The sequence below is a fragment of the Catharus ustulatus genome, chromosome 6 (genome assembly GCF_009819885.2).
Source record: "Catharus ustulatus isolate bCatUst1 chromosome 6, bCatUst1.pri.v2, whole genome shotgun sequence".
NCBI lineage: Eukaryota > Metazoa > Chordata > Aves > Passeriformes > Turdidae > Catharus > Catharus ustulatus.
Window position 1 is genome coordinate 58,994,782 of NC_046226.1, and position 24,772 is coordinate 59,019,553.

At 44.0% G+C, this 24,772-nt stretch overlaps 1 protein-coding gene across 3 annotated transcripts in view; it reads left to right on the top strand.

Moving 5' to 3' along the window:
* Positions 1 to 8,855: 8,855 nt before the first annotated feature.
* USP47 (ubiquitin specific peptidase 47) overlaps positions 8,856 to 24,772 on the top strand; it is a 50,000-nt gene continuing 34,083 nt past the window's right edge. For 2 of the 3 annotated variants that reach the window (XM_033061657.2, XM_033061658.2), the window contains exon 1: positions 8,857 to 9,119. In XM_033061657.2, coding sequence (XP_032917548.1) covers positions 9,081 to 9,119 — 39 coding nt within the window. In that variant the 5' untranslated portion in view covers positions 8,857 to 9,080. Of the gene's footprint in view, positions 9,120 to 24,772 lie in introns of all 3 variants that reach the window. The other variant, XM_033061659.2, reaches the window with a different exon arrangement.

The window sequence follows — 24,772 nt, forward strand, 5'->3', positions numbered from 1 at the left end:
AGAAAATACAAAACTGCTAATGAAATGTAAGTGGATAGCTCCAAATCACAAACCTCAGCTATTGCCAAGATTCAAAGCTGCAGCAACACTCAGGTCCACTGAAAACATCTCATGTACCCAAACAATAAATTACAGACTGCTGCCATGTACTGAAGTAAACAGCCAAGGGAACAGGACCAAACACAACCAAGGATTCCAGAACAAACTGCTCACACCTCGAGGCTTTACACAGATGAGGTGAGTACTGCAGAAGGAAACACCTTGGGTTTGTATTTCATATCTCTCTTTAGTTCTGCCTGTGAATGGCCCCAGGTGTTAGTTTTAACCAGATTTAGTCATGCTGCATGCTAGAACCAAACTAACTCTGGTTGAACACCACCTTACCTGACTCCTGTTCTACAGCACAGCAGGGCTCAGTAAAAGGCATTCAGCATTTCAGAGTGGCACCACTCTGTCATGATGGACTTCAAACAGCCAATGCAGCACCAGTAACTGCTCTGAAATCTCCATAAATAATTACTTTGATTGGAGATTTTAAAAAATTGCACACCCACTTTAATTCCCAGTGCTTTCAGTTTTCCCCCTTCCTCAATTAAAAAGAGAACAACAGCTAAATACTTAATCCTGAAGCAGTGCCATGGTTTAAGCAGGCAAGGGACCAGAATCAGACTAGCAGTGAGGCTTTGAGAATCGTTTCTTACGCCACAAATTTATTTCCAAACATTAAATCACAAGAGCATCTCCAGAACACCACTGCATGAACGTTATTTCTATTCACTCCACCGTAGGAATTCTTGGTTTTATTACCTGTTCAGGAAAAGCTGCCCTTTCAGCTTTCAAGAGGCACTGTAAAAGTGCTGCTGCAGCCAAGGGCTGCACAAAAGGACTCCCCTGTTAAATCTACTTTGGTTGGACAGAAATGTGGTGACCAAAGGGGATAAAAGCCCTTGCATGTGGCAAGAACCACCATCCCAAGGCTGCCAAAACTTGGATGTTATTGTGAGGCACTCAGTGCAAGCGTCATTAACCTCTTCATGCCTGAAATGTGTACTACATGAGTGCCACCCTGGGTAAATTCAAAGCCATGAAAAGAAATAGCATGGGGATACAAAAAGCAGATTAACAAAAGACAAACTACCATTTCAGCCTGGCTCTGAAGAAAGCTGAGGGAGTAGCCATAAAATAAGGAAGAACAGACTGAAGAATGGTCAGGGTATTAGCAGAAAATTTGCAGTTAGAAAAGCATGTTATTATCATGCTTTCATTTTTCTTAGAACTCAGAGTTCATAAGAGATAAAAACCCTAAAGATAAATACAACTGCTTTGATTATCTTTGTAACTCCTTAGGCAGCAGGGAACATAAACCTCTGATGGTCTGAGGCTTGCCTTTTCCCCATTTGAGAAACCCTCCCAGACTGAAAAGGGAGAAATCTGAGAGCCCAGATCTGGGGTGCAGAGCAGGACAGGAGCTTCATTGTGTGTGCAAGTCTTCCTGCAGGTACAAACAAACCTAGAACATCTGAAATTTATGGATGGCTCTGATCCTACTAAAGAGCATTCCCACCAGCAAGGCTGGCAGTTGGCTTCCTGTGAGTATTTGCATTGCTGGTGGTACCAAAAGCACAGCTCTGGTGTAAGAATTTGGAATTGGTCTGGGCTGCTTAACATCAATTGCTTGTTTTGCCATGAGGAGCACAAAGGCAGCACCTATGCAAAGACACATTGTATGCAAAGGCACACATTTCCAGCACAATTCCAGATGGAAAGCACTGTGGTAAATCCTGCAGCCCATGAAGACACCCTGAGGCTGGCACTGGGACCCTGCTGATTCATGCAGCCCTGCATTCCATGGGTGCTCACTCTGTTAGTCACCAGCCAGCCCAAAACCCAAGGAGCCTCCTCCTTTAACAGCTTCCTACAAACGAACGTTCTGCTGGAGACTTCAGCCTCAGGAAAGGGTCTGGGGTCAGTGCAGATGATCTGGAGCTTGTCCCTACCCATGTGGACCCCTCTGGAAGAAGTGCTCACTTCCAACAGGCTCAAGGAGGAAGCCTGGTTTAAATTACAGGTGAGAGGTAAATGGTGTGCACCTAACTCAAAACAGCCAGCACAACTCATTGCAAAGAAGTAACGATATTGAAAGGAATCCACTTCCCATACTAACAGCAAATACAAGATCCAAATTGTGCCCCAAAGCACACAGGAGCCAGCTTGCTGGCAGATGTCCAAGGGCATTTATTTCACCCACGTCAGGATGCTCTGTACGCAAGTCCCTGCCTGACTCATGCTGTGTCCACACTGGCATCCCCTGCATTTGTCCTGTGACAACGTTCCCCTGCCAGGGCTCTAGGGCTGGCAGCTGCTCTGGACTGCCAGCTGACATTTCAAACGCTGAGGAAGAGCTCTGGCAGCTCCCTTTGCTGCTGCCAAAGGTAAAGCTGCAGTCATTAATGCAAGGAAGAGCTCAGCAACACCCCCAGCAGAGTGGCCCTCAGAGCCCCAAAGGCTGCAATGTTCAGGACACAGCACATTGCAAAACAAGGACAAGGTTGAGCCTGGAGGAGCCAGCAGCTGTGTTCACACCAAGCCTCCCTCAGCTCTGCACAGACTGCCTAAAACCTGCTTTAGGAAGGGCACAGGAATGGCAGCAGATGAGGAGCACTTCTCCCTGCCCTCAGCATTCCTAAACCAGCTATAAAATAACCAGCCCCGCCCAGTACCCCTCAAAATACAAAGTTCCTCCCATCACCAGTGGAAGAAAAAGACCCAGAGCAAAGCAGAGAGGGGTGCCAAGCACTGAGAGCAAGCACCAACCAAGCAGAGATGGGAGATGGTGACAGTCCCTCCTGCCTGCCAGCCCTGCCCAGGAGATGCTGACAGTCCCTCCTGCCTGCCAGCCCTGCCCAGGAGATGCTGACAGACACTCCAAGGTGCCTTTTCTTCCCTCCTCTCAGTGGAGCACAGGGTGGAGCCCAGGTAGCTGTGAGCTACCTCCTTCCACTAATTATCATGACACAAAGAAAAGGTGAAGAAAACATATTTCATCCAGGGGAAGGCCAGCTAGGAACTTAAATGTGGGAGGATGGAATGTTCTCTATGTGCTGGGGCATGCTGAGGATGGGAAACCACTTCCTGCTTGCCCAAAGAGCTGCAGGCTGCATAATGAGCACTCAGTGGAATACTGAACGTCACCAGGTGTAATCTGAAGGGTCACTGGAACCCCTGGTGCAAACTGAGCTGTTAAAGTGCACAGGAGCCAAGGGCAGCTGTGAACACCTGGCTGTCCCTCCTGGGGGTGTCCTGAAGCCAGGCTGCTCTGCAACTCCTGCACAGGACAGCCTGCTGCTCACTGCAGCCTTTGTGCTCCCAGGCTGACCGGGCAGCAGCAATTCCCCACGTGCAGGAGTGTTAATTCAGTGTTTAAACACATTGCCTGTGTCACTGCCAGCTCTTCTGAACCTCTGGACCGTGCTGTGACTGCATTACTGACGTGGGATGCATTCAAGGCAGCTCTCCTGCCCTCCTGCAAGCCTTTGCAGTGCTGCTGTGCAGAGATTGCTCGGCCCTGCCACCTCCCAGCCTTGGACAGCACGGGAGCCCACACTACAGAGAGGATGCATGCCCTGCACCAGGCTGCACACTCTAAAAGACAGCACATTTAGGGGCAGCAGAGCCAGCCTGGCCCTGTGGCCAAGCCAGCAAACTCCACAAGAGATGCACGTGGAGCTGCCAGCCCCAGCAGCCCACATCCCTTTCCAAACCCATCACACGAAGTGAACTGGGCCTGCCACCACACACATTCTGCTCCCAGCGGCACCAGGAAGGTTTTGACAAGTGCATTGAGAGGTCAAGCACCCTGGAACTGTGTTTTGTTTGGGCTACTAATGCCAGAAACTGCTCTGCAGTCACAAGCACACAATGCTGAAAATTTTAAGCCAAGCTGGTAAAAGAACTCAGTGTTAATAAAGGAAGACACGATCCTGCAAAACTCTCTGCAGTACTTCTCTTTACAACCCCAATTTGAGCTCCAAACTGCTGTGGGAATTCATACATAAGATTAGTGCTATCATGGAAAAGAAAAACAGGTTCCTAAGCTAGTGACTGAACACTCAGTGTCTTGAAACTGGAGTAATAAGATAATCTTTAACAGAAACGTCAATGAACCTTGGCTGCTGATTTATAATTAATTAAAATAATCCCCTACTGGTTTTGATCAAAAAGATCTTGGCATGAAATACCATGTCAGAGGAAAGCATTGCTTCATAAAGATTATGGCAGAACACCCTGCTTAAGAGCCACAGAACAGAGTGTTTAGCACTGAACATAAACCATTTCTTCCCTAATCTCATTATGTTTAACCTCACAGGGCTGCTTACTTTCCTATCATCACCACAAGACCTGCAACATTGGTTCCTCTAAAACAAAATACTACTTTTTCCGAAGTTTATCTCCCATTTAATGTTTTAATTTTCCACACCATTGTCAACTCTTTGAAATTAATTCTTTACTTTCTAAAATTCTGCTTCAAAATATACACCTTCAGACACAAAAGTCTATATGTAGGTTTTAAAATACTTATCATGGAAAACAATTTTAAATTTTTTTAACTTTAAATTAATATCTTGATTCCAGTGTTTAACACATTCAAGAAACAGTCTAAAAAACTAAAATATAAAAGTCTCTTAACAGATAAAGAAGAATTAAAAATAATCAGTGTTCTTTTTTCAAATACCTTAATTTGCTCTTTAGCCTTTTATTGATCTGTTTCAAACTTACAGAGCTAAGATCAAAGAGACTATTGTCTAGTAAAAAGGGCATTTAAAGATGCAGAATTCTATCATTTTCTCTATTTTACTTCTACTAATTCTATTTGTTCTTCCTATTAATTCTCCCCTCCATCCATGTAAAGCCTGAATTTATTGATCCATTTTTTTTTTAACTTTCCTTGTTGAAAGGACTGGATGATGTAGGCAGCTTTTCAGAGAAAGACTCCAATATTTGCTGTGCAACTGGAGAAAAGTTCCCTGAGAAGTCTCAAACAGCAAAGCAGCCAGCAGCACGATGACCTGCTGGCCTGTGACACCCTGAACTTTCACACACCTACCTCCCTTCTGTCAGTGGGTGTGGAATTGCCAAAGACTGAGGAGGGAAGAGCCTTGAGCTGTTTTCTCTGTGAGTGCTGCCAGCCCTGCATCAGCACTGGCTGCACTGCTGGCAAACACAGTGAGTCCTGCCAAGGACTGCAAACTCGGCTTTAGGGGCTTTGAGGGGTTTGGGGCTTTTTACTTGGTTGGTGGGAGGGTTGGTTTTGTTGGTTTTTTTGTTGTTGTTGCTGTTGTTGGGTTTTTTGTGGTTTTGTTTGGTTGGGTGTGCTTAACAGGACAATACAGAAAAAAACCAAGAACTGCAATGCTGGCTCTAAAACAGGACATGGATCTCCCACTGACAGCCTATGTGAAAAATCAAAAGCAGGTGTTGCAGAGAACACATCCCAAATCCATGGCACTAATCTACACAACCCCCTCTCCTTAGGCTTTCCATTTCAAACAGGTAGGATGGCATGACTTCAGGACAGACATCTGTTTACAGCACCTAACTGCACATATGAAAGAGCTAGATGGCAGCACTCCATTTCCTTCTTGGAACTTCCTCCAAAACTTTATTAATTATTTGTCAAATCCTGGGACAAGATTCAGTGACTCCTCAGAGAAGAGCAAGGATTAGAGCACAACCTTTAAGGAGGTTCCTACAGACTAACTGGCAAGTTCAGCATCCTTTAAAATGGAAGTTTGCTCTTTCCTTTAGCACACTGGCAGTGCAGAACTGTATTTCCATTAACCCAGTGCATGCACTAATGACTAGGGACTGACTGAAAACTGACTCACTGCAGCACTTGTGACTCTCATTGATGAATGTCTGAGCAAGTTTGACAATCAACAGCCCAACAAATTCACCTGTACCTGCAAATCCATCACTAACTGCAGTCTGAGACATCGGTTTTACTCCTTCACACTAAAAACAAGTTAACCTGTGCTGTATTAAATCAGCCTTTATGTAAGGCCAGGATTCCCTCCATGAAACTCAAATACTGACTATTCCTCTTTAAGAAGTCTCACATAAAGAGATTAAATATTGTAGCATCCACAATTTACAAAAGCTCCCGGAGATTTAATTATTAACTAGATATTATTACTCCATTAAAGATGTTTTATGCACACATGCTACACTGGATGTTTGCACAGTTTTAAAGGTTGGCAGGAGGATCTAACAAAGTATTTCTCTGAAAAACAAACTCCTGATTCTTATCTAGTACACACATATTTGTGGTAGCTACCTCTTTATTCTAATAGAAAAATATATTTCAAATAAAGTCACTGAGTTCTGTAGCTTTTCCCCTTGTTATGCACAAACAGCAGCAAAAAATAACCTGTAAGAACATAACATTTCAGAGAGTCAAAAGAACTTTCCAGAGTAACAGCTCTGAAAGTATCCTTCGAGTATCTACACATGTTGACATCATTTCTCACTTCTCCTGCAGTTATACCTTCTCCCACAGCTAGATGCTTGAAAGTTCCCCTCAAAAAAACCAAACCAAAAAACGAAACAAAACAAACAAAAACAAAAACCCAGCTAAATCCCAAACCTTTTAATGCACAATGCTGCTGGTAAGCATGAGTAAAACACCTCTTTTTATAACGAGTTCATTCATTTCATACTGCCTTTCCTATTCAAAACCCCAGCATTTTAGATATTTTTCTTCCTCTTGTAGAGGGGTAGGTAGCGCTCCAAGACCCTGTGCTTAACATAAAGTAACATTAACAGCAAAGGACTCACAGGTTCCTGTCTCAGCACTTGATTTTATCATATTGGAGCTCAAAGGTCTAAGATGATGACAGGCTTTCAGGTGAAAAATATTCCAAACCCACAGGGCAAGAGCTGCTGTGCCAAAGAACCCTCTGACCTCTACAAGATAAATAACTTGAACCCATTTAGTTACATAATGCAACACAGGTTGGAAATGCACCTAAAACTGCTTTAAGTTTTTCAATGAGAGGATTTCTGTGCTTGATTCAAAGAGCAAAAATTTTAAAAAAAAAAACCACAAAGCCAAAACCACAGCATTTCCATGGCATACTTGAAAGATGAGAATAAAATCACTGATGTTATTTAGAAAAATTACTATTTGGAAGCCTTTTTTCAAAAAACATTAAAACATATACTGTTACATAAAAACAGTAATGACATTTCCTGATTCCAAAGGGTCCCTGAGAATGCAGAGAGGAACCTGAGAAGTTACATACTTCGAATGTGGAAAGGGAGAAGAAGAGATCATTCAATTTTATCAACTCTTCAGCAGCCTCCAGTACAATGGGTTTCATAAATGACGCCAAACCCCAAAACTTCATGAACCAAAAACTATCCTCAGTACTGCATTTTTCCACAAGGGGACACCAAAATAGTAAGAAAAGCAGCTGTGCAGAAATGTACAGATACCATAGAGCATCATTCATGAGCCAAGTAGAATGCTTTTTATTTTATTTTGCAGAAGGCATTAAATACTTTTCCTCCAGCGTGCGCTTTAGTCATTCTAGTGATTCAGCTTTCAGCGTGTTACAAGTGGCACAAAAACCAGATACAGTTCAGTCTGTTATGGACAAAAATCAACAATTAAGCAATGCCACAGAAATAGCCTTGCACTGCGTTTGGAGCTATTAATCTGGGATTTACAGCGAGAACAATGAACGTCATGGCATGATTCAAGGAACAGCTCCTGGGCACCGGGAAGGGCTCACATGACAGCGGGACAGCTCCAGCCCAGCAAAGGAGCAAAGTGAATCCCACTGCACAGCTTCTGTGTCCCTACAAAGGAGCAACGTGAATCCCACTGCACAGCTCCTGTGTGTGTGTCCTGCAAAGGAGCAAAGTGAATCCCACTGCACAGCCTGTGTGTACGTCCCTGCAAAGGAGCAAAGTGAATCCCACTGCACAGCCTGTGTGTACGTCCCTGCAAAGGAGCAAAGTGAATCCCACTGCACAGCCTGTGTGTACGTCCCTGCAAAGGAGCAAAGTGAATCCCACTGCACAGCTCCTGTGTGTGTGTCCCTGCAAAGGAGCAAAGTGAATCCCACTGCACAGCTTCTGTGTGTGTGTCCTGCAAAGGAGCAAAGTGAATCCCACTGCACAGCCTGTGTGTGCGTCCCTGCAAAGGAGTAAAGTGAATCAAGCCCTCTGCACAGCTTCTGTGTGCCTGCAAAGGAGTAAAGTGAATCCCTCTGCACACCCTGTGTGTCCCTGCAGCGCGGGGCTGGCCGAGGGCGGCTGCAGGACCGCTGTGAGGGGACGGAGCCGTGCGGCCGGGCCTGGCATTCCCGGCCCCGCTCCGAGAGCACCCCGGGCCGGGCCGCGCTGCCTTCCCGCTCGCCTCCTGCTGCTCCATTTGCACGGACTGTTAGCTCAGAAAACACCTCTGAGAGCAGGCAGTCCGGCCCATGACCGAACACCAGCACAGCAGTCCAGTGTTTCCCTGAACACGCCCGCAGACTGTGCCCGTTGCATTTACTGCCTCCCGCTGCCTCGCAGGCCCGGCCGCTCCCGGTAACGTGAGGGGAGCGGCGGCGGCCCGGAGCCACAGACACCCCGTGCGCGGCGCGGCTCTGCCTCCGACACGCCCCTCGTGCTCGGTGAGCACCGCGCGGCCCGGCTCGGCTCGGTTCGGCTCGGCCGGGCAGGCAGCAGCAGCAGGCCCAGCGCCAGCGCGGCCATGGCCGGGCTGAGGGCGATGAGCGCGGCCGCACGCAGCGAGCCCGGGGCGGGGCGGCTCTCGCGAGAACCGCGCCGGCGGCCATTTTGCTATGGATTGGCGGCGGGGCGGAGCTGCGGCGCTGCCCGCGGGAGCGGAGGAGGTGGAAGAGGAGGAAGAGGAGGAGGAGGAGGTGGAAGAGGAAGAAGAAGAAGAAGAGGAGGAGGAAAAGGAGGAGGAGAAGGGGGAGGATGAGCCGCGGGCGTCCCCCCGCCTCCCGCTGCTGCTGACGACGGCTCTCGGTTCAGCCTGCTGCGGGCTCCGCGCCGCGCCACCGGCCATGGTGCCCAGCGAGGAGAACCAGCTCGTCCCCAAAGAGGTGAGGCGGGAGGCGGAGGCGGCGGGCGGCAGGCCCGGGGCGCCGGCCGAGGAGGGGGTGGAGGAGGCCCGGCCCGGCCCGGCCTGGCTCGGCTCCGCTCGCTCCCTGCGCGGCCCCGCGGGCCGGGCCCGTCTTTGTGCGGGGCCGGGGGTGATGGTGCTGCGCGGCTGCCGGGGCTGCCCGGGGAGGAGGAGGAGGCGGAGGAGGCCGGGGCTGAGCCTGGGCGGCCCGAGGGCTGCACCTGTCCGTGCCGCGGCATGCGGGCAGCCCGGCCTGCGCGGCGGCGGGGCCGGGCCGGGCCGGGCCGCTCCGGTGTCACGGGGCCGAGGCAGCGCGGCCGCTCCTGCGGGGCTGCGGCCGGGGCCTGCTCCTGCGGGTCTCGGCCCTGGGGCAGCGGCCGGGCCGGGCCGGGGCGGCTCCTGGAGCGCCGCAGAACGGGCGGCAGTGCCCGCGGTTCGTGCCGGAGGGAATGGGTTGAGCAGCGGCTCGTTTCCTTTCTTCTGGGCCCCTCATCTCTCCGCTGCTGTTGGGAGAAGGGGAAAGGCTTGCTTTTGGCCATAGGCTGGAGATAAGAGCCCGAGTGAAAGAGGAAGGCGAAGCCTCTGTCCTGCAGCGATAGGGGAATGACACGTGTCAAGTTGGAGTGATACTGTGCAGGGGAAGGAGTTCCACTGATGGCATGGAATGTTTGGAAACAGCTGCTGGTAGAGCAGTATCAGCACAAACTTTGTTTCCTGAGCAGGTACACTGACCCGTTTTGCCAACTTTCCTGGTAGTTTTGCAGTTCTGCTGAATTACTCAAACCCCTTCTGTTGTTTTTCATCAAACGTCAGTGTTTGTTACGTTTACCTGTCGTGTGTTCTTACGGGAAGCTTTGTCAGGCAAGGGCTTCGTTTTTGTGGAGCTTAGCAAAATGAGGTGCTGATCCTTACACGGTATTCTTGAGTAGATCTGGGAAGCAAATAACAGCACTGAACATTAGAAACTATTTTTTTGTGCAGGTCGTTGTGCGTGTAAACACAGGATATATGTAGGAAAAAGGTAACTTTAACTTTACCTCGTTTCCTTTGTTAAATTACTAAGGTTTAAAGGACTACATTATATCCTTTTTACAGGAAGGTGAAATCCCCAGAAACTTTAAAAAAGAGATGGAGTATAGCTGCTCATATGCTTGAACCTTAGCTTTTAACAAAAATCTTCAAAAATACAAAGCCAGGGACAGAAGACAGAGTAGCTGATCTACTCAAAGATTTCATTTTAGAACCAAAGAAACATACAGCCAAGGGATAGTGGCAGTAGCTGCAGTTAAGTGGAATAGACAAGGTATTAATAAAAGCAGCTAGCCAAGGCTGTGTCTTTAGTTATATGTATTAATAGTATCCCCCTTGGCTTTAGAGTTGTATTCAGAATATACTTATGATTCAGATGTGTATTTTTAACTGACTTATTGGACGAGGCTTTTGAATGCACTTTTATCTGTAGGGGGGGAAGTATGGGGAAAGGAAGATGAATATATGTGATTAGAGATACCCATATCTTAAACAAACAGTGGGAAATCTATAAACTTTGTACATTGATAATACTAGTGCGAGTTGTTCTTTCTCAGCAAGTTTTTTCAAGTTCTTTATTGTGTCTCTATTCAAAGTAAGTGAAACTGAGCAGGGCATTAATGAAATTGAATTGAAAAGGAAAGCAGATGAACTATTTGTGTTAGGCCCATCTGGTTATATCTATATATATGTTTTAACAGAAGATAGTCTTCAACTTTTCCAATGTTTTTCACTATATCCTCTTTTTTTTTAAGTGATAGGGAGCTTTAATGACTATTACACTGCAGCGTTCCTGTTAAGTCCTTCTGAGATTCATTAATAGTCCCATTGCAGAGAACACTGAGCTGTGGGTAAACAGAATTCTTCAGGTCTCTGAGTTCTCAACAGCCTGCTCCTAGATATTCCTGTTATGCCCCCAAGAGCAGTTGGAGTGAAGCAGATCGTTTGGAGTCTCAGCTGTGACCTCTGGGGGTGGATAAAGGAGCACAGCTCAGGGATTTGTCCCCTCCCCTGGGCTGGGGGTGTCACTGATGCAGCTCAGTGTCTGCTGCTGCTGCAGGCATTTCAGCTGGGCTCTGAACCAGCCTAAAGATCTTCCTTGGCGTTCCATGAGACAGTACAAGAAGAAATGGAATGATGTTTGCTTTGGGCTGGTTTAGGGCATGACTAATCATCCAGAGGAGTGGATGGGAAAAGGATTTTGGTTCTAGTCTGAAGTCCCTGATGCCTTGGTAGATAAGTGGTGGGAGGTGTCCCTAACGCTGCCAGCCTGTGTGGTGAGTGGAAGGATGGGCATTAAGTTCGTTATGAGTCCTCAGTTTGTGTTTGGATCCATGTTTTTGTATATGTTAACAGGAGCTCAGATGGCTGTTTGCAAAGTAGAATTGCTTGGATTTTTTTCATTAGCTTTTGTAAGGAGTAATACCATGTTTTTGTGGATACAAAGTTCACCACTGCACTTCAAATAACTCTTCATAAGAGAGTAATAAAAGATTTCTTTTGGACATTGCTTAGCTTCAGCTGCATCTTGGAAGTCCAGGTAACCAGAGCCTTGTTATTTTCTCTTGCTCACAACTTTGGGACAAAGTTCTCTTTCCTTTGGAAGTGATGTATTAAAACAGTTCCTAATAAACCAGTGTTGGGATTTCTTTTTGCATGAGAGTTTTTGCCTGGGCTGTGCAGGCACTTAGGTTCATTCTGGCATCCCTGCTGTCTGGTGCTTCCCAGCTGCTCCTGTTGTAGTGTGACCAGTAATTCCTTATGGTGGGGACAGTGAGAATCCCTGGTCACTGGAGCTGGGCCTCAGTGTCAACTAGTCCCTGTTCCTTTTCCTTCCAGTCCTCAATTGCTTTGCTTTCTTCATCTAAAAGATTAAAAGATTCAATTCAGTTTTCTTTTATATCCAGTCAACAGAAGGCACTGAGTAAAACACAGTTTGTTGCTGCACCCTGGTAGCAAAATTTGAGCATATTCTATAAAAATTGCTGTATTAATAAGAGTGGATTTTTACCCAGTAACCCTGGGAAGGGAGGGTGAATAGTATGAGTAGGGTAATTCTGGAAATAAGAAGAAAATTATGCTATCAGAAGGGAAAACATTTCTGTGGCTTTCAGTGTTTCTTACAGGACAAGTTGACTTGAAACTTATTTTGGGAAAATCTACCTCAAATAGAAAATAATAAAATATTCTTATCAACAGAGTTGGGGAGAAAGATGCCTGTGTGTGCTTACTGGCAATATAAGTGAACTTTACAGAGAATAACCTTGAAAATCAACATGTATGAGAACTTAGTGAGTATTGGTAAGAATATGAGAAGTGTGTTCTGCTATGAGGTTTCTGAAGTGTTTGTGCTACTGATTAAATAAATGCTGTGCAGATGCTTTTTCAACATGTTCTAGCATGAACTCTCCAAAGTACACCTGTCAGAATAAACGTGTATATAAATACATACTTGCTGCCATTAAATCCAGCAAGCTGGTGTGAGCTCTCTCTCAGCTCACTAATGTGAGTCTTTTCATCTCTCCTCCACTCATGAATCCATTTTCATCTTCTGCACTGCACAAATCGGATGTGTCTCTTGATGGGTATCATTCTGACTTCCTCATTAGGAGAGCGGGAATCTGATCAAGATATTTTGCAGTTCCCTTAAGTAAAGGGATGCTGTTCTTTTCAATGCTGATGATGACATCCTTGTTTTTTTCATTCCTATGTATTAAGAGTCTACAAGTGGTTACAGCTTGCATAATTTATCAGTTTTTCCTTCTCGTGTGCTCCATTAGAAAACACAAAGGTATGATTGTGACAGCTAGAGAAACGAATTCATTGACTGAGAAGGTATTTTGGAAATCATATTTAGGAAACAAACAGAAAATCCACATGAAATTCCACCAAATCATTTGTTCGTTGCAAACAGACGCTTTCTGAAGGATGTTCATGAAGTTATTGAGTTTGGTGAGTAAAGCTTAGGAGTAGAATTCAAGTGCTTTTTTTCCAGCCGTTGGAATTCCCAATTCCTGTTCACTTTCCCTTGCTCTCATCTGGGTATTTAATCTGCAGCATCTGAGGGTGATCACGATAATGAACTGTCAGCACCTGCAGATGATCTGATGCAATGTTTTTGCCTAAGAGGTACCAGCTGCTGATGGGCAGCACTTGGTGCTGGAGCCTCAGACTGCAAATGCTGCTGGTTACTGCTCAGGAGAAGAGTCTGACAACTAAATAACTAAACACTTTTTTTTTCCCCAGCACTGATACCTTTTGAACATCACCACAAACAATAAATGCCATTCTTCTTTACTGTTTTGTGCAGCACTGGTGATTACAATTTTGAAATCAAAAACATCAGTAGTAAAAGTATAAACGCTAGTTTGTTGGGGTTCTTTTTGTGCTGCTACACACTCTTTCTCAGACTAGTAATGAACATTTTCCTAAACTGAGACTACTTCAGAGATTTGATAGTGTTACATTCTGCACTCTTTTGAGCTCAGAATATCACTATGCAACAAAAAAGTTTCCAGTGTTCTGTTTGTTGCCATTATGAAATGAAGTCCCTCAAATGCCATTTTCTGTTCTTTTTAAAACTTGTGGATATAATCAATGCAACATTGCTTCACAGTTTAAAAATGTTAATTGTGCAAACACACATATACTGGTGAAAATTCTTACTGTGCTGCCTCTTGCTGATAGAATGTATTGATATCAATATAACATGAAAACTAGTGAAATAAGCCAGTGCCTTGAGTTTGTGCTGCCTTGGAATTACATATTTTAGTCTTGTCAGAATTAAATGGAAGTGGGGCAGGGTTTTATTCTAAGCTTTCCCCCCAGTACGTTACAATTGGCACTGCACTGTATTATGCACAAATGTTCTTGTATCCAGTCACAGCTTCACTCTTTTTGTTATGTTTGAAAATATGTTGGGTTTTATCTGAGAAAATAAAGGTGAGAGTTTTGTCTGTAGAAAATTGAGTGATTGAGTTCCATGTACATATTCAGCCTTTTTATTCAGTTTGAAAAAGTTTTTAATTCCTTTGTGAACATTTAAAGCTGCTATTTTACACTTTGCTATTTAAGATTTAATGTGGTGTACCTTTGGGTGAGCTGCCATTTAGCATTTTGTTATTTTTCTTGTCTTGCATGCAGTATTCTCAAAACAATGCCACTAGGTACTAAAGAATTGATAATTGTGAATACTAGTAAGTCACAGAAGTTTTTGTGGCATTCTGATAAAATAACAATGAACTTGACCACAGTTTCAGGCACTGTGAAATGCCAGGATTTTTATTTTCTTTGGTTTTTGCAATGCTTGGCATGTAGTCAGCTTGCACTGAGCAAATGCTCTTGCACAGCATTGGCAGATGAAATAATTTCTAAAAAGGATGTTGTGCATGTTCTAAAAATACTAAGGGGTGAAATTGGTACAGATCACTTGATTCAATATAATTGTTGAGATTGTGATCACAAGGATGCTTTAGGTGCTTCTGAAAAATGGCAAGAGATTATTTTTAGATTGGCATTACTGTGAATAGCTTAGAGCTGGTTATGGTGCTGCAGTTCAGGTGTAGCTTCTCCATGGCACATGTGATGAGAGCTGCCTCAGTAACATGAGCAGTGTGCCTGAATTCCTGAGGATTGGTGAATGCTCTGCTTCCGGAGCTCCAGGAGAAATAGATGTGATACAGTGTGGAAGTTTTCCCAGTAAATAGTGCCTGAAGGTATAAACAGCATTTTCCAGAGAAGTTGGGCAGTGTAGTACAGGAGCTGAAGGAATGGAGGCAGCCATGCTCACTGATTTGTGTAGATATTGGGTTGAGATCAGTGACAGTGAAGGAAAGGAATAGCACATACAGAAACTCCTACATAGTACCTGCTTTTTGTAAATAAATGTTTCCATCGGTTTCCATGTGGAAAAATTGTCTAGGCCCTTTCTCACATAGGCACTGTCATCCCTGTTACTTCTGTGGGGACATGGCTCCAAAGTTCTGTGTTTTCCCTGGAGCCCTTTGTGGCAGCAGGCAGAGCTTGTGCTGGGTGCTTCTCCTTGGAACTAGACCCTTCCTTCTGTGCAGAATTCCCAGAGAGCTGCACAAAGAATCCCTGCTAACACCTCGCTGTGCAGCTTCTTTCCCCAGCAGCAACTGGACAGATTAAAATTAGAGACTTGTTAAAGAATTAAAAACTGTGCCTGTAGTCATGTTTTAATGTCCGAACTGGGCAGGATTTTAATTTTTTAGCGTACGTGTCTATTGGTGATTTTGTAGGGAAGTAAACCTTCATTTCAAAATTGTCCATGAAGGCAAAACTCAGAATTCTGAGTACTGGTTTTGCTCAGACTCTTAATTTGTTTTTATGCTAATGTTGCATTTGTAATTCAATCCAACCAAAAATTCTTCAGAATAGGAGCAGCAAAGGAAAGTGTTTCCATAAAATTCATACTTGAAGAAATGGAGGACAAGTCCATCCACTGCTTCTGTGACTCTCCTTAGAAGACAAATGTTGCAAGTATTCAGTAATATATAGGAGTGTAGTAAGTGTCTTGTGGTGTTCTCATATCCCCCTTTTTAGCTTTTATGGAGGTTTTTTTTTTGTTTGTTTGTTTGTTTTGTTTTTTTTTAAGAAAAACCAAGGAGCATGCTGATTAGGAAGGTGCAGAGAAGTTACAAGCAAAGGAAGCTGTATGAGGAAGAGGCTGCTTCAGATCTGAATGTAAAGGTTTTACTGTAATGAGTGTAGGGAGTCTGGGCAGATAGTTTGTGAATGCAGAGAATTTCACTGACATTTAATTCTCACAATTATTTCAGTGTGGTTACAAAACCTTTTTCAGGTTCAACAGCTTTGGGACAGAGGAGGGAAGAAAATAGGATGAGCTGAAATTAAAACCTTTTAAGAGCAAGAGAGTGAAGAACTCGCCATGTTCAGGGGTTAAGAGACAACTATAGATATTTAAACTATTCTTTGTTACCCTGAAGGAAACTTTGTTAGTTTTTGTGTGATCTGCAGGCATGACCAGGAAATACTTGCACTCTTGTGGTATTGACAGCTGCTTTGTTTGACCTTTTTTAAGGGAAGTAATTGATCTTGAATTACCTTAATTTACTGTATTTAAAAGGCCATAAGGAGATAAGTGTGAGAAGACTGGTTCTTCAGGATGTCCTTAGTAAAGCATATTTAAAGTCTTCTAAAATATGAAAAATACCTTCTGTAAAACTGAAAAGTGAGTATTTTGATCTCCAGCTCTCCCCTCACACTATATCTTTTTCTACAGTCTTTGGAACAACCTCCAGGTTGTATTTATTTCTGGCCACATGCCAACTTTTTGTCATTCTTATTCTTTTGTTAGTGTTTTTTACAAATGACCCGGTAATACACAGCAGTAGGAACAGACTCTCAAAGGGAAACACTAGCCTCGTAACACACTCTTTATTTCTGAGGCATAGGGTTATTTTTGGACATGTTTGGAAAGTTGGAAGTAGTAGACTTTGAAGTGTATGTGTATTATAAAAATAATTTGTCCCTGTGCATTTTCCAGGAGTGGCGGATGACAGCTGGCATGCAGCTGGTTCAGCAAGGTGGCACTTCCAATTCTTTTTAACTAAAATTTGTTACTAAGGAAGCATTTTTGAGAAGGTGCCTTGGAAAACAAACTACACAAGGCAGAGAAGAGAGTAAAACATACACCCCATTTTCCAAAGGGAGCAAGATCAATGAGGCTCTGCTACAGAACTGATTTTGTAGCTCCTCCTTGAATCAAATGAATACCATTTTCATGGTATTTTAGACTTACTGTGAAGCTGTTTTTTTCCTTACTTGTAAAGGGACCTCTGTTTAGTTTCACCAGCTCTAAAACATTGTTGGATTTTGCCTGAAGTCTCCCCAGGTATGATGAAGAGTTCAAAGGTGAGGATAAAGTTTGTTATTGAGGTGCTCAGAAGCCTGATACTTTAAAGTTAGTCAGATTCAAAATTAAATTATTGTGTCTAAAGGTTGTTCAGTGTTGGTTTTTTTTGCCTCAGGAAATGTTCCAACAAGATCTATCAAGTTAACAGCTTAAAATTACTGTGTTTAAGACCTCCTGGGATCTGTGTTTTAAAAAGTGTATTTGGTTTGCCACAAGTGTGCTGTAAAATACATCTTTGTAAGCGTTTTGGTTCAGGCATTTGTAGCAGGATTCTAAGTGCACTGTTCTCTCATTAACTCGCACTGGGCTGCAGCAAGGCCCCTGTGTTGAGTAACACTTCAATTCTCTGACAGCATTAGTTCAGTAACCTGGATTTCAAAAAGAAGGTGCTTCTTTCCTCTAAAACAAAGCCAGGTGTGAGTGAGAGCACCTGCTCCATGCTTCCCTCATTTCAGGGACCCTGTGTTCACCTCCCATGCAGGGGCTCTGCTCACGTGGCTGTACCAGGGAGGCTGACCTCTGAAAAGAGCTTCCTTGGGCTTGCAAAGAAACATGGAGCACGAGCAGCTCTACTGAGGGTAAAAGGGGGTCTGGATTTTAAGGACTCTGGGGTCCATGGTTCACAAGCACAGGGTAGAAGGAGGGGAAATGGTGGGAATGGTACCCCAGTCTCACTGACTGTGCTCCCCTTATTTGCTGTCTATTGGAAAGATCTTTGCATTTTCTGCGAAAAGGAGTCAGCATGTATCCAGTGTGGCATTTAATGGATTGGGCCTCTTGAAATAGGTGAAAAAATTCCTCTGTTATGGTTGTGGGTTCTCAAGGAGCTGATGTTTGTCATTGCTGAGAGAGGAAGAAACAGTAAGACACTGACAGTGGTTCAGCTGGACAGAAGCTTGTTTCTGCTATGTGATGATACTTCAGAAGGTACAGATGCGCTACTTGGGTGTCACTGGAGCTCCAGATTTCACTTGTGCTTGTAATTGCTGGAAACATGCATGCAGTCACTTCCACAGCCCTGGAATGTGCACCTCAGAGTTTGGCCAGCAGTGAGTGACAGGCAGTGTCACTTGAGTGTACTTCTGTGGGAGTCTGAAGTTGCTGAAGCTGCACTGGGTTTGAGAATTGCTGTCTTAGGCTTCAGTGTACAAGTAATTCTGTCAATATGAGCTTGATGTCTGCTGCTTGCCACTGATCTTTGTCTTTCCTCTGTACTGCAGGGATTTGTGAGAATTATTTACAGGGTGTGGACATGGAGAATCTTCTCTAGTGGTGATCCTTTTAAGTCTCAACAGGCCATTAACTTTACTTGGCAGTGAAACCTGGAATTTGGAAATACTGGGTAGAATCTGTATGAAGTTTGACCTTAGCTTTAGGTTTTACTTTCAATCTCTGAAAATAATTTTATAAAAATGAAGCAGGAGATAAAATAGTGAAATGCTGCTATTGAATTTTAATTAACTAAGTGATTCAAGGCTGAAAAATAGCAAGCCACATCTAAATGCAGTGTTAAAACCACTGCAGTCCTACATTTATTGTTGTGACAGATCTAGTAACACTCTAATTTTATTGTTCCTTTATTTTCAACAAATACAGAACCTATACGGTCAAAGCAAATGTCTGTCTTGCAGATGGCACTAATAACAATGCTGCCTTTGTATATACAGAAATACAGCTTGAATTGCTTCAGTGCAACAACATGCTTTATGCTCTGCAACTTGCAGGTGCAGATCTTTCATGGAAGAAAAATGAAATATTTTTTAGGAAGGTATGTGGGCTGTAAATTCTTGTGTAGCATGGCGCTACCATGGACCCTACCCAGGTGTTGCCAGCTCACACTGCTGGCTCACAGTAAGGTTTTCATCAGCCATCACCCAAGTGCTTCTCCTCAGGGCTGCTCTCAGTCACTGCTCTGCACTGCCTGTAGGTGTGTTTGGCATTGGCCCAGCTCAGGTGTAGGACCTTGCACTTTGCTTTGTTGAACTTTGCAGGGTCACCCAGCCCCACCTCACAAGCTGTCAGTGTCCCTCAGGATGGCATCTCTTCTGTCCAACGTACTGGCAGCAGCACACAGCTTATTGTCATCAGCAGACTTGCTCAGGATACTCTCCATTCCACGGGATTCCCACCCTCAGCAGGATGGAGTGACTTGGGATGAAAGTGTCAGTGTTTTTTTTAAATTACAGCTAACAGTTGAAATTAAAATTTCAAATATCTGTCGACTGAAATAATAGCCTGAGAAGATTTCTGTGCTAAAATAATGATGATTTTGTGAATTGTAGCCTTAATTAGCAGTCTGCATTTGCCTTTTAGGTGCTTTTGTAGTTGCAACTTGTTTTTCTTAGCCACTGGTGTACTATGTCACACTTGGCAAAGTAGGAGCATGGAGCTTTGAGGACTTCTCCCAAGTACTGGATAGATGTCCTTGCTACCTGAGTAGTTGCTCTCATTTCTTCTGGGGAAAAGGCAGTAAGGTGTTTCTGCATTTGCCTGGGAATAGTGTGTACATTAATTTGAAAGCCTTGAACTGTGTAGTTAGTGTGCCTGTTGATTTTGTGAGGTGTAATAAATGGCTTGGTGCACTCCAGAGTAACTTTTATCAGGGTAAAATTAAGCAACTTTGTAGAAGACCTTTGGTCTCTTAATTGTACCTTAAATATGTTTCCATGCTGAGAGAAGCTTTTTGTAAAATGTAGAATTGCACTATTGGTTATAATAAAGTTTATTTGGAGCATTTGAGTGAACACTTTAATTGAAAAGTAGAGAGTGCTGCATTTGAGAGATGGACACATCCTTGTGATTTCAACAAGGCCAGGTGCTGCGTCCTGCACTTGGGCCACAACAACCCCATGATTTGGTGCAGGCTGGGGGCCAGTGGCTGGAATGGGGCCCAGAGGAAAAGGACCTGGGGGTGCTGATTGGCAGCAGCTGAAAGTGGCCGAGGTGGCCCATGACCCCCTGGCCTGTATCAGCCATGGTGTGGCCAGCAGGAGCAGGGCAGTGAGTGTCCCCTGCACTGGGCGCTGCTGGGGCCACACCTTGAGTGCTGTGTCCAGTTCTGAGCCCCTCAACTCAGGAAAGACATGGAAGGGCTGGAGGGAGCCCAGCGAAGGGCACAGAGCTGGGAGGGGCTGGAGGGTAAAAGCCCCGTGGGGAGCAGCTGAGGGAACTGGGAGTGCTCAACCTGGACTGAAGGAAGCTCAGGGAGAGCTCATCACTCTCTAGAACTGCCTGACAGGAGAGGGGAGCCAGGAAATTTGGAATACCCTTCACTAAGGGGACCCCCATCACTCTCTAGAACTGCGTGACAGGAGAGGGCAGCCAGGAAATTTGGGATACTCTTCACTAAGGAGAGGCCCCATCACTCTCTAGAACTGCCTGACAGGAGAGGGGAGCCAGGAAATTTGGGATACCCTTCACTAAGGGGACCCCCATCACTCTCTAGAACTGCGTGACTGAAAGGGGAGCTGGGGGGAAATTGGCTCTTCTCCAGGAAACAATGACAGGATGAGAGGCCACTGCCTCAGGCTGTGCCAGGGGAGGCTCAGGCTGGAGCTCAGAGGAGTTTCCTCACTGAAAGGGTTGTCCAGCATTGGAAGGGACTGCCAGGGAGGTGCTGGAGTCCCCATCCCTGCAGGTGTTCACAAAACAGGTAGATGTGGTGCTTGGTGCTGTGACCTAGTTGACATGGCAATGGTCAGTTAAAGGTTGGACTCAATTATCTTGGAAGTCTTTTCCAACCTAAATGGTTTTATGATTCTGTGATTTGTGATTTTTCTTGTCAGAGAAGCTCTCAATTATTTCTCAAATTTCTGAACATCAGATAAACAGTATAATTTGTAAATCTGATTTGTTTGATCTGTTGTGTGGAATTTGTTTCGTAAAGTAGCTCTTGAAAGTGTTCCAACTGACCTTAACTGAGAAAAACAAGAGCTGAGAAGCCAGCACAGGGATATTTTTATTAAAAAAGCAACCTGTAGATAATTCTTTGCAGGTGATACCTGGAGCCTGTCCTCCCCTTCCACCCTTCACTGTGTGCACCAAGTGGAATAGCACACTACAAATTTACATGTGCCCCTGCATGTACCAGACTTGGCCTGCCTGTCTGGAGAGAAGGAATTCAGACTAAAGTTAGGGTTCTTTGGAGTCCCTGATTAGGAGGAAAATTGAAAATCTTAATTAAGTCTTTGACACAGTGTTTTGGTTTGAAAAGACAGGTGTCTGCTAAGGAAGGCAGGAGCCTCTCTTGGAATGGAAAATGTAAACCCTTCTGAATTGTTACAACTTTGAAATTAAGGGACTCTCAGGCAAAGATAAGAGGATAGGAATAACAGTCCTTTAGTAATATGTATACATTTAAATTAAAAAAACCAAACTACAACTCAATAGGAAACTAAAAATAAAATGCAGCAGTACAAAAACACTGACAGAGTCAGAATACCAGCTGACGCTACATCAGTCAGGGTGTTGGTAGCAGTCCTTTAAACGGTGGCTGCAGTGACAGATGTGGTTCTGTTGAAGCAGTGCTCCTGTAGAGGGATGTAGTTTTCCTCTGAAGGTCCAGTGTGGTGTAGAAGGGTCTAATCTTCCTCTGGGAATCCAGTGGAAAAAGGCTACCTGTGGTGTTCCAGATCTCAGATTATATCCAGGTAGGAATGCTTGGCTCTTCCCTCTGGGAGCAATTTTATCAGTTCCACAGTGAGAGTCAATGGCCTATGAACAGAGGATATCTCCTGGAGGGAGGATGGGTCCTGGAAGAGATAAAGAACGCTGCTCCACCTGGTTTTAACAGCTGGTATGGAATACAAACCTCTGGTTACATCCTGCATTGCAACCTAAGGCACACAGGGCGGTGTATTTGATAACAATGATAATATTACAAACCAACAGTTTCAGATTTGTGGTTCTGGGGTTCCATTAACCTTTGGGTCATTTTAACAAAATGTACATGACTTTGATTAAGAGCAGGTAAAACCAGTAAGCAGCAAACATTTAAATTGTGTCATTTAAATCTGAAATCTCTCCAATCTGAAATTACAGACTGGTGTGTAAAGGAAAGTGCTAGACACAGTCTTGTTGTATTAAAACTTCCAAACTGGATCTTCGCTTCTCAGTACATGAAGAAAAAAGTCTTGCCTTATGTGTCATCCTGCTGGGAAATGAAATGCAGTAGTCTAATTTGGGCTATTTTTGTAGGTCATTTGGTGGGGCAAATAGGGCACGTCAGTAAAGATCGTGTCACTGGTTTTTGTTTTGATAATCTGTACTGAGGGCGCAGTTGAAGGAATTGGGAGAAGAGCAGCGACGTTGTCACTTCCTGTGTTTCCTTTCTGGAAAAACACAAAGTACACCACTTGAGGTTCAGAAACTGGTTAATTTGATGTTTAGTCAGAAAACAGTTTTGTGCAGTTAATGTTTGTTGTTAAATTTTTGATGACATATCAGAGATACCAAGGCAGGCTTTCTTTAAGAGTGGTAGGAATAAAGTCAGTAACTTCATCTCTTTACTGCCTTCAGCTGCATACTTCAAAATGGGCTCATATTAATAAAACTTCCCTACAGGAAATAATTCAGGCGTGAAAGAACAGTTTCATGTGAAACTGGACAGCTTCATAATGTATGAATGCAATAATAAACTGGATTACAGGGGTATATGCTACCCTTGAATCATATGAGGTAAAATATTTACCTATGTCTGTGGCATGTTTTAAAGATAATCAAGTAAAGTGTTCTCATTAATTTATATCTTGAATTGTTATTTACATTTTCTTATCCATTCACTTCTTACTATATGAAATGTAGTCTGTGTATTACAACTTAACTGATACTGTCTGTAACATTGCTCCTATGATAATTTTAATATTAAACCAGGCTATTCCTTCTCGAGTTATCCTGTGAATGGTGTTTCCAAACTCAGTAGTAATATTTTTTATACTGTAAAACTGACTTTATATAAAATAAAAGTCAATTACAACTTCCAGTTATGATGACTTGTTAATTTTGTTTTCACATACTATAGGATATGTTTTGGAGTTGCAGACAGAGTATCTTTGCTGAAATGAAGAAGAAATTTTCACAGGTAGACAGATGAAATCAGCTTTATGAAATGATAACCAAGAAATATAACAGCATGATGCTGTAGCTTCTGTTTATTTTAACATGAGCATGAACTATTGACATGGAACCCTGTGCATGTTCTTGAATACAAAGATGATGTACATATTAAATTCAGTCTCAGTGGTAGCTTCACACTGACTGTGTGTCTCCATGCTTTTACACTGCTCTGTGAGGCTTTGGCTCTCTATCTCTGCATAAAAAAAGGAATTGGTTTGCTCTCATCATATATCAGATTATGTAATGGTTACAGTTAATTTCTGTGTTTCCCTTGTGGGCTTGGTTAGTCACAGCCTGTCAGAACAGCTGAGGGATCTCTCAGTGGCCAGTCTTGCTTTTCACAGTTTCTGCAGCAAAGCAGCCCAGACAAGGTGTTGGATTGTTGTCTCTTAGTTCAGCTGCTGTGTGTGAGTGCTCTCCGTGAGCAGAGTTGGGCTGAGGTTATTTTTGCTTTATCTGTTTACTACTCACAACTTGAAGTGGTGGCAGTGTGAATGAATGACACCTTCATACCCTTTGCTGTACTGGCCCTGAGTTAAACCAGTTCAGTCTGTCAGCATGGCATCTGTGAGCAAGGAAGAGAGCATTTGTGTGACGTGCAGCATCCAGCAACCCAACCAGCAAATCTTCTGGAATGGTCTGTAATTTGTTCCCTTGGTGGTATTTCCATCCCTCAGATGCTGTGTGCCAAATTATTTTCAGCAGCAGCTCGAATGTGAGTCAGAAGTGCTTCCCCATCCTGGGTAGCAGGGAAAGTGGGAGTGGGAGCTCCTGACTTTGCAGGGAACTCCTGCAGGGAGCAGGGTGCCGGTGTTGGTTTTGTCAGGGCAGCAGAACCAGGAATTGGGTGTCAGTGGAGAGCTGCTCATGTGATCATACACACAGCCCATGGAGTTACACATCAGTACAGAACCGGCGCGGGGATAATTCCATCCGAGATGAACCCCTGTGAATAGTAATGTGCCTTTCTTAACCAGCAGTGTTCTGGAGAGCAGGGCAGGCTCCCACCCAGAGCAAGCCTTTACCATTGCTGAGGGACCTGCATGAAAATACAGCTTCATGTTACGAGGTCTTAGCTGCTGCTCACCTTCTCAAAACAAAAATTATCAAGAAAGAAGAGCACTGAACAAGCTTTACCTTCTCTTTCCTAACCACACAGTGAAAGAGAGAACTTACTTCTTCAGGAAAAAAAGTAGGAAAAAAAAAATCAAAAAAGAAAACAAAAGAAAGATGCTGTACTGGGAAATTTCAAGGGAAGAGCCCAGGAGAAGTAATCACTGGTGAAATTTAATTTCAGTCTATTTAAGTACAGCCCTGTGTGTCTCTGTGGGTGCTGTAGATGAAAGTGAGGATATAATATGTCAAAATTACTTTGACTTCCAAATTGTGTTTTCTTTATAATGTGTGATTAATGTTTCAGGAATAGTTCTGCGTGTCTTCTTGGAAAGTAGTTCATAAATGTAAAATTCTCCCATAAAGATGAAATGTACGTGGTGTTACAGATTTGCTGCAAATGGTGCTTTGGATCTTTTTGAGCATGCAGTTAATGAAGGCTTCCACACAGGATGTTTCATTTGATAAACCTAAAGAAA